The 9,953-nt window shown below is 39.5% G+C and overlaps 1 protein-coding gene across 1 annotated transcript; it reads left to right on the top strand.

Moving 5' to 3' along the window:
* Positions 1 to 508: 508 nt before the first annotated feature.
* LOC131155806 (L-ascorbate peroxidase 3-like) lies at positions 509 to 9,433 on the top strand. Its single transcript, XM_058109231.1, has 9 exons — positions 509 to 889; positions 1,706 to 1,830; positions 2,860 to 2,909; positions 7,466 to 7,531; positions 7,599 to 7,647; positions 7,956 to 8,038; positions 8,127 to 8,206; positions 8,317 to 8,419; positions 9,130 to 9,433. Exons 1-9 carry the CDS (start codon positions 777 to 779, stop codon positions 9,295 to 9,297), a joined length of 837 nt encoding a protein of 278 aa, XP_057965214.1. The 5' UTR covers positions 509 to 776; the 3' UTR covers positions 9,298 to 9,433.
* Positions 9,434 to 9,953: the final 520 nt, after the last annotated feature.

Here is a 9,953-nt window from a genome sequence, read left to right as displayed (position 1 = left end):
AAAAAATAGAAAAAAAAAAAAAGATTCAGAGTGAAAATAATAGAAAAATAATATACAAACATTGAAATCAAAATTAGAGTTGAAGAAAATTACAGAGAATCGGATGCCCGAAGATGATGAACACAATAGTTGGAGCAAAAATCATAGAAAGATCAAGAGATGAGAGCGAGAGAGTGTGAGAGATGAAAAAAAAATTTTAGAGAGACTAAGAGAGAGAGATGGGAGTAATAAATAATTTGAAATACAATAAAATTATTAGTTGAGAAGTATAAGACTTGAAAAAAAAAATTAAATATTATTTATTTTATATTTTAAAATATAATTTTATTTATTTGTTAGTTGGGAAGTCAATTATGAGAATAGAGTATTATAAATAATATTAATATTATTTAATTAAAAAAAATTTTGAGACCCTAAAAATATATTATTGTATTAAACAAAAATTGAAAAAATTTGAGGCGTAGGCGGGTGCCTTAGTGGCCTAAGGGTAGAGCCGCCCCTGATCATATGGGGTCCCAAACAAAGTACTTCAATGAGATTGGATGTTAAAAAATATTAGAAGCAAAGAATGGCCGAGAAGTTCAAATATCCCTTTTCCGCGCTCTGTTCTCTTCCCCCGTATTTGGTAGCATCCGAACTGAAGCAAATCGATCCCTTTCTTCGCTATCCTCAACCCTTCCTCTTTCTGATTCGTTCTCCCAGCCTATAAATTTGAATTGAAACGAAACCCCAAATCAATTTTCCAAGTTCTTGACGATCCAGGCATATATATAGAAATGGCTGCTCCGGTGGTGAATGCAGAGTATCGGAAGGAAATCGAGAGGGCCCGTCGAGACCTTCGCGCTCTCATCTCCAGCAAGGGATGCGCGCCCATCATGCTTCGACTGGCGTAATCACTCTTTACCTTTCGGCTTTGAGTAGCTTCATATGTGTGCGTCATTTGCAATTACTGGGAGGGGTGTACGCGTGAGTCAATCTGGCTCGTAAATTGCTCTGCTTCACAATGACTTGAATTGGTTTTAGTTTGAGAAGTCAAATTCTAGTTTTCTAATTATCTTAATTGAGCTTTTATTAGTTTGTTAATTTAATTCCAAGGATTCAACATCGATGGATGCCCAGTAGAGCAAGGCCAAGAAGACAGCACTGCACCCTGTAGCTCTCCCAATTTTTGGTGGAAACCAATAAGCTGCATATGACAATGTGGTGATGAAGTATTTGATTCATGACTATTGCACCCTTATACTGCCATAATGCTAATCGATGAATGGGTTGAAAAAAGCCCTAATAATATATAAGACTTAAAATTTCATAGTTGATGGCTATGGTAAAATTTTATAAGATTTCTGCCATGTTTAAAGAATGTTGTTCCCTGAATCTGCAAACTACAAATGTTGGACAAGAATTCATACAACCAACAATTATAATTTGGGCCAAACCCTGGCCCAGAAGTTGCGTTGGTCAACTAGCCCAAAATGCTTAAACCAGGTTGCTTAGTTGTTGTACGCCTCCCTAAGATTATGTGACACCAAATATTCCTTCTGCGATCGATGTTGGATTGGGGACAAGAGTACCATTGTGACCCCATATATTAGGCCTTTTATCTTTATTTTAAATGGCGGGTACAATTAAAATAGAATATGTTGATTCAGTAAGAGGATGTTTAATGTGCTCAACGACTCTAAGCTAAACAAAATTATTTTTGCAGGTGGCATGATGCAGGTACCTACGATGCTAAAACAAAGAGAGGAGGCCCTAATGGCTCAATTCGGAATAGGGACGAATATGAGCATGGTGCAAATAAGGGTCTGAAAATTGCAATCGATTATTGTGGTGAGCTTTTGCCTTTTAATCTGTGGAATTGGTATATCTAAGGCTTGCTCTTTTGGTAGTTGTGTATCTTATTCTGTCTTCAGTAACTACACAACCTTTTTATTAATAAATATTTGTCATAGTACTAAATGCAACTTTCCCAGCATCCTTTTTAATCTGTGGAATTGGTATACCACTAATGATACATAAAATTGTAAAAAAAAAAAAACCCTAAAATTCACAAATTACAAACAAACCTCAAAATAACATAAGCCTAATTAATTATCCAAAATATATTGGCTTAAGTCCAATAATTTCTCAATCCAATTGTCCTTTATCAGCCTCCAATCAAGGTCCATCGATTGCATTGATTCTTGTCCTACATCACATAGTTTCTTCCCCTTCATTATTTCCCTTATGATGTTTTATATTTATTTTTAATTTTTTATTTTTTTGTGGGGTGGGAGGAGGGAGGGGTTTTCAATTGGATGGGTTACAGATCAAGATGTAGCCCATCTCCTATCCCGGTCCTTCCATCCCTCCAAAAATTTGAACCTGAGACCTCCTATGTGCAAGTTCTATACTGTATTATTCTTTATCAGGGTGATCTTGCAATTGGGAATTAGTTATATGGGACTTGTTACCAAGTGCCTTCACTGCACGAATCAACATTAAATTTTCAGAAATAATTTTCATTCATTGCATTGTAAATCATATCATTCAAAATCAACAGCTGCATTATATGCAATAAATATTTCTTAAAGTTGTATCTTAACTAGCGTCCATGTGGCCCATGTTAACAAAATATGCCCTAATTATATAGAATCTTTTCTTATGCATTTATTTCATCTAATTGTGTAAATGCTTGCATTGAATCAATTGTTGCCTTCCGTAATATGAGGTAACAATTGATTACAATGAAATGATGAATATATGCAAATTTTGTTCGACAATGTTATCTGTCAATAAATATTCTTGTCTTTCATTTTTTAAAATAGAATTCTGGTTTTGATACCTTTTAACATTTTTTTTTTAATAATTTAATTACAGAAGAAGTGAAGGCTAAACATCCACAAATTACATATGCCGACCTTTACCAGGTGATCACAGTTTTGGAAGGCTTCTATTATTCGTTTTAAAATAATATGTTAGTTGCTTGGAGTTTGTTAATAGCTGAAGATCAACCAGTCTCAGATTTATTTAATCCTGTTTAGTATTAAAATGGAGAAATTACAGCATGAAGCCAAGAAGTACCGTGGTAGAACTTGACCAACACTAGTAGTGGTTGAGGAGCTCTTTTTTTATTTTGTTTTTTTTCTATATGGTAATTCTGTGGATGGCATAGGTATCTGTAGATACTGCTTTAAGTAGATCATGTGCCTTCATATGGAGTGCTGCATTGTTTCAGTCATGGCAGGAGTTGTCTTGCACTCGCACCGTCTACCAGTGATAATGTGATAAACTCATGGTTGATGTTGATATTAGAAGAAAAAACTTTAAGGAAAAAAAAAAAAAATTAGTTGGGTGCCTACTAGGTTCTTAACAGTTGGTATCTGAGTTGGTTCTCTATCATTTGTAAGAGTCATAGTAAGAGCTACCTGGAGTCAGGTGAAAGTTTTCTCAGAAAGAGGAAAAGGCTATTGCTGCCATAGTGAAGCAATGGACTGTGAACTGTAGAAAGGACTGCCTATAGGCATGAGGAAGAACTACAGAAAGAATTTGCTGCAGAAACCACTGGTTGGTGGTTTGAAGAAGGATCAGATTTTCAGGCTAGTGTGGATTGCAGTTAAGAGTTAAGTTGCGGAAGATGGGGTTCTACAGCATGGTGGTTTCATTTTTTTACCGATGTCCCACTGTGGGAATCTAAAGACAAATTAATCTAGTATAGAAACCTTGAGCCTGCTTCATCCATTGCCAACTGGTTTTGGGTTGGATGCTACCAAGTTCACAATGGAATGCTTGATATTGAAGTTATTTCGCCAAGATAATTTTTTTGTTTTCCTTTTAATTCTGTGTGCTGTTTATTTGCCCCTCTATGGACCAGTATTGTTAGGAGATGAGTGGTTCGTATGTATGTCGGCAGCCGCACCCAGCTGAAAATGTTGAAGCTAGAGATGGACGGCCACCAACCTCTGCAGATTTTGTTGAAATCTGCAGCCACCTTCTTTGATTTGCAGCAGCCTTACTTGATTTCTTCCCCCTCCCATGTGTATATATATGTAATGTATGTGTGTGTGGATATGTGTGGTAAACTGCAGCAGTGTAGCTGTGAGTGCAGAGAGGTGGTGCGTATGTGAGAGTTGTGTGGTGCTGTGTTGTGAGGTGCAGAGTGTAGAGAGTTGTGCGTGCAGTGGGCTGTGTGTGAGGCAGAGTGAATCCTTGTGAGAGAGAGAGAGGAGTTGAGGGCAGTAGCCTCCTCCTTCTTGTGTAAATCTCCCTATAATTATAGTGGATTTGAGCTCTCCCGTGGACGTAGGTCACAGTGGACTGAACCACGTAAATCTGGTCTCACATTTGTATTGGTTAATTTTTTGCTTGTGCGATTGTTGCTCGTCGATCATTTTTCCCAACAAATGGTATCAGAGCGAGGTTGGAGCAAAATCGCCTGATCGAAACAAAATTTCCAGGTTTGAGCCTCTGTCCAGTAGCTCGAAACTTGTTTTTGAAGCCACCAAAAAATTACTCTCGTCAAGACGAAGCCGACGGCGGTAATCGGAGCTCAAACGGAGCTCGGACGAGGCTGCACGCTCTCACACGCGCCTCAGACGGAAAGATCGCGTTGCCACGAGCACGCACGCGTTCTCACCCGCCGCCAAGTGATCGGGAAGTAACGTCACGCGCACCCATGCGCCGGCAAACATCCAGCGCTCATTCGGAGGTTGAAGACGCTAACGTCATCGGCCACATAAGCGTTGAGTCAGCGCTGCGTCAGCAGGTGTCAGGCCGAGTCAGCACACCACGTTAGCGCTGTGTCAGCCGCATAGTCAGTGGCCACGTCATCAGGGGACTCAGCGACACGTCAGCAGTCTGCACAGCCACGTCAGCAGGTGGGCCCCAAGAAGTGGGTACGGGACACCTCAGTCGGTGGGCCCCACAGGGAGGTTATCCCGTGCCATGTCAGCAGTGGGCCCCATAGGAGGTGGGTGACACGTCAGCAGGTGGGGACCGCTGCGCCACGTCATCAGACGGTGTCAGTTACGGCGTTAGTGGCCGTAACGTCGTCAGGGATATTCCGTTAACGGAGGAATATTCCGTTAAAGTTAACGGATAGTTGACTTTTCTTGTCCGATTTGACCTGAAGTTTGACTGGGCTTTTCGGAGCCATTTCGGGTCGGTTTTTCGAGTGGCTTGAACCATTTCTAAGGTTTTCAACTGTTCCGGAGCCATTGGCAGTGTCCGTTTATTGAGATTCGGAACAGAATGGCAGGTATTGGCACTTCGAAGTTTGAGGTGGAGAAGTTCGATGGGTGGAACAACTTCAGTTTATGGCAGAGCACGGTGAAAGATATTTTGGTTCATCAAGGCTTGATCAAGCCATTGATCGGGAAGAAGCCAGATGATTTCAAAGATGATGATTAGACCGAATTAGAGATGAAGACAGTCAGCACAATCCGATTGTGTCTGGCAAATGAAGTTAAGTATTCAGTGTTAGACGAAACCTCACCAATGGAGCTCTGGAAGAAATTGGAGCAAAGGTATCTGGCGAAATCCCTTACCAATAAGTTGTTTCTGAAGAAAAAACTGTATCAACTTCGAATGAACGAGGGAAGCAACCTTTTTGATCACATAAATGATAATAACAAGATTTTGACCCAGTTGTTGAGCCTCGGCGTAAAGATTGATGAAGAAGATAAGGCAATTCTACTTTTTTCGTCTCTACCAGCTTCTTTTGATGGTCTGGTAATTGCATTGCTCGTGGGGAAGGAACCTTGAAGTTGGATGATGTGACTTCAAGATTCTGAGACGTTAAGAAAGCCGATTGTGACGTCTCATGAGCAAGCTTTGGTAGCTAACAGTGAGAGACAAGGAAGAAGCAAAGATCGAAAGTTCGGAGGTAAGGAATGGCGTTCAAAATCAAGAGGACGAGATACGAGTGAAGTCGTATGTTACTGGTGTGATAAAAAGGGGCACTTCAAGAGGGACTGTGAAGATAGAAAACAATACGAAGAAGAAAAGAAGACACGAGACGGTGTCAATGTATTGGAGAATGTCTCGTGGTATGCCAATGACGAGGCCCTTGTAACGGTGAGCAGCTCACGTCAACAAATCAGTCGAAGAAATGTGCAGTGTCGATACTGCGAAAGGCACGGCCATATGAACAGAGAGTGCTAGAAATTGATGAAGAAGAACATGAATGCTCATGGCAGTCCAAACGATGATGGATGGGTTTTGGACTCTGGGAGTTCAGTTCATGTTTGTTTTAAGAAAGAATTTTTCCATTCTTTCAAAGAAGTTCATGGTACGGTATCACTCGGTGATGGGTCTTCATGCGATGTCAGAGGGATCGGATCTGTGAAGCTGAAGACGCCTGTTGGAGCGGTCCGTATTTTGGATGACGTAAGCTTCGTACCAAGGATGCGAAGAAATTTGATCTCCCTTAGTCGATTGGATTCTAAGGGCTGTCAAATCTCTGTCGCAGGTGGAGCTATGGAGGTGACACAACGCGACTCAAAGATATTCATTGGGAAGGAGTCTTGTGGGCTATATCAGTTAATGGGAACCACAGTGGTTAGTGGTTTGACCTCGGATAATGATAGCGGCACGTCGTCAGAAACGAACAGACGAGTTCGGTTTGCTGATGAAGAAGGTGGTACTCTTTGCATGGTTCAGATGTTTGAACCAAGCTATGAAGACTTGCATTGATCGAGTTTGTGTCAAGGTGGAACTGTGGACTTGGGAGTTGATACTCGCCAAGGTGGAGATTGTTAGGAGATGTGTGGCTCGTATGTATGTCGGCAGCCGCACCCAGCTGAAAATGTTGAAGCTAGAGATGGACGGCCACCAACCTCTGCAGATTTTGTTGAAATCTGTAGCCACCTTCTTTGATTTGCAGTAGCCTTACTTGATTTCTTCCCCCTCCCATGTGTATATATATGTAATGTATGTGTGTGTAAATATGTGTGGTGAACTGCAGCAGTGTAGCTGTGAGTGTAGAGAGGTGGTGCATATGTGAGAGTTGTGTGGTGTTGTGTTGTGAGATGTAGCGTGTAGAGAGTTGTGCGTGCAGTGGGCTGTGTGTGAGGCAGAGTGAATCCTTGTGAGAGAGAGAGAGGAGTTGAGGGCAGTAGCCTCCTCCTTCTCCTTGTGTAAATCTCCCGGTAATTATAGTGGATTTGAGCTCTCCCGTGGACGTAGGTCACAGTGGACCGAACCACGTAAATCTGGTCTCATATTTGTGTTGCATAATTTTTTGCTTGTGCGATTGTTGCTCGTCGATCGTTTTTCCCAACAGTGTCCCCCCCCCCCCTTCTTTTTCGGTTGATGGAGGACTGTTTCTATTAGATAGAATTCAAGAAAATGGATAATCAGTCAAAATGAGTCAAAATCATAAGAATCTGTTGGTTTATAGGAGGATCTTGTATGATATATGTATGTATGCATGTGTGTGTGTGTAAGTAAGCATTTGAAAGTTATGGACTAACTTTTTATATTTCAGCTTGGTGGGGTTGTTGCAGTTGAGGTCACTGGAGGCCCCACTATTGATTTTGTTCCTGGTAGAAAGGTAATTTTCATTGGAGTTACTTAGACCATCTAATCTCTCTATTTAACTGTAATTATCTTTCAACCAGGATTCAATGGATTCTCCAAAAGAAGGGCTCCTTCCAGATGCTAAGAAAGGTTTGCTTCTGCTAATCATGTTGGTGTAGTTATTTGTCTTATCAGGGCCTTTTTCTTTTGGGGCACAAGTGTATTGGTTCCCAGTTCCTGTTTTGTTTCATTATTTATGAGTATGAGTGAAGGATAGGATCCAGAACTCTTCTCCATAGGGAGGTAAAGAGAGAATATGAAGATATTAACGCTGTTCTCTGCAATGATATGGGCGTGTATGACATTTGTAGAAGTTCCTGCAATTTAGAACCTGAAAGTCAATTATTCCCAAAAGAAATGCTTGCCGCCTACACAATTTCCTGTTCAATTTTGTGCAGATGCTTCACATTTAAGGGACGTATTTTATCGGATGGGTCTGTCAAACAAGGACATTGTGGCACTCTCTGGGGCTCATACGCTGGTAACTTCCTGAGTTGGTATGCAACTCATTCTTGCAGTAAGATATGAATATAGGTGCATGTGATTTTTGTGTGGTATTGGTGTTGCAGGGAAGGGCACATCTGGAAAGATCGGGCTTTCATGGCCCTTGGACAAAGGAACCTTTGAAGTTTGACAACTCATATTTTGTGTAAGGCTTTTCTGTGTGTGTGTTTGGTGGAAATGAATGTAACATGATGACTTAAAATATTGGTAGAGATACATTTAACTAATACAGACGTTGGAATGGCATGCTTTCAGGGAGCTTCTGAAAGGAAATAGGGAGGGACTGCTACAACTTCCCACAGACAAGGCCCTTATACAGGACCCTGATTTCTATCACTATGTTGTGCAATATGTAAAGGTATTATTGTTTATTGGGACCTTATTGATTTTCTATCAAAATATTAGTCCAAATATGATGACTTTAAAGTCTATCTTTTGAAGTCTTATGGTGTTTATGCTTTTTATTACATAGATGATGATATTAATTGTTAAGCATCATCCCATATGGATTACTTTCTTAAAATGGCTTTTTGAACACGATTTTGATGCGAATCCAATTTGTATGGAAATCATTATCAGAGAAAATGTCACTTTTTTTTTGTTCTGTTTCTGCTTGGCAAGGAGTTGAAAGTAACAAGCCTTACAGCCTGCCCAATGAAAGGTGTTCCTGATAAGTAGAGAAGCTTAAGCAGAAAAAGAGAAAATAAAGTAAAAAAGAAACATAGGGAAGATAAGAGAAAAGAAAACGGGCGGCGACCGTGACAAATGATGAAGTTCTAGAGGCCACAGCATAAAAGAAGTGGTGTCATCTTCACTGCTTGTGCATATGCTTGAAGTCTTTTACCTTGGATGATTACTTCCTCATATGTTTTAACCTTGGAAGATGATGCCTCACACAATCCCTTGCTTCTTGACAAATATTTTTTCCCTCAAGAAATTTTTATATAATGGTTTATTTACAAAAGAAGACTTTTTTTTTTTTTTTTTGGTTCTGCAATAGTGGATGCATGGAAGAGATTGAACATTTACAAAGCTGAGAAATGCTGCCTTTCCCATTGAACATTGCAGGATGAAGAGGCGTTCTTCACCGACTATGCAATGTCACACAAGAAACTTTCAGAGCTAGGGTTTACTCCTCCTTTCAGGTACATGGTTGGCATAAAGAACTGGACACTATTGGCTCAAGGTGCTGTGGGAGTTGCTGTTGCTGCGGCGGTGATCATGTTTCTTTCGTAAACTGCGTAGAACAGAGTAAAAACAGTTTTCATCCGTTAAATGTGGTTTGTCTATTGTGAATGGTTTGTGTTCACACTGTATATGTTGTGTGAAAAAGAAGATTTCAATAATAAAAGTAAATTAATAATGGATGAAATGCATGAAGCACCTAGCTTGCCAAAATCTCATTTTGAATTCATTAATATGTAAGAATTCTTAGTTTAAGATATTAACTTACATTCTTGCTTACCAAACAAATTAATTATGGTTAGAGAATTCTTAGTTTAATGTTTGGGCTTGTTTGGAGTTTGGAATACACTAACCCAATATTTGGAGAAGTAATGAATTTGTAGTTAAACAAAGTTGTATTAAAATCTATCCAAATTCACTCAAATCCAAATTTAAGATCTGAAAGCCATACTTTCAAAGGCAGCATTTAGTTTGGAATACACTAAGAAAAGAAAAGAGAATTTTGAAGGGATTCACTTTTTCATGCTTGATATCAAGAAAAGTGAAGGAAAATAAGATTTTTTCAAAACAAATAAACTTCTAATTTTACAAATCATTAACATCTAATTTTTTCTTTAAAAAATGTAATCATATCAGAATAATTTTTTTTTTCAAAGCATTTAATGTTGAGAAAAACTATAATAGAAAATGAATATTCTTATTTTTCT

This window comes from Malania oleifera, chromosome 1 (assembly GCF_029873635.1).
Source record: "Malania oleifera isolate guangnan ecotype guangnan chromosome 1, ASM2987363v1, whole genome shotgun sequence".
Lineage (NCBI taxonomy): Eukaryota > Viridiplantae > Streptophyta > Magnoliopsida > Santalales > Ximeniaceae > Malania > Malania oleifera.
Note: the sequence above shows the minus strand (reverse complement) of the source record. Positions and strands in the feature narration are given on the sequence as shown.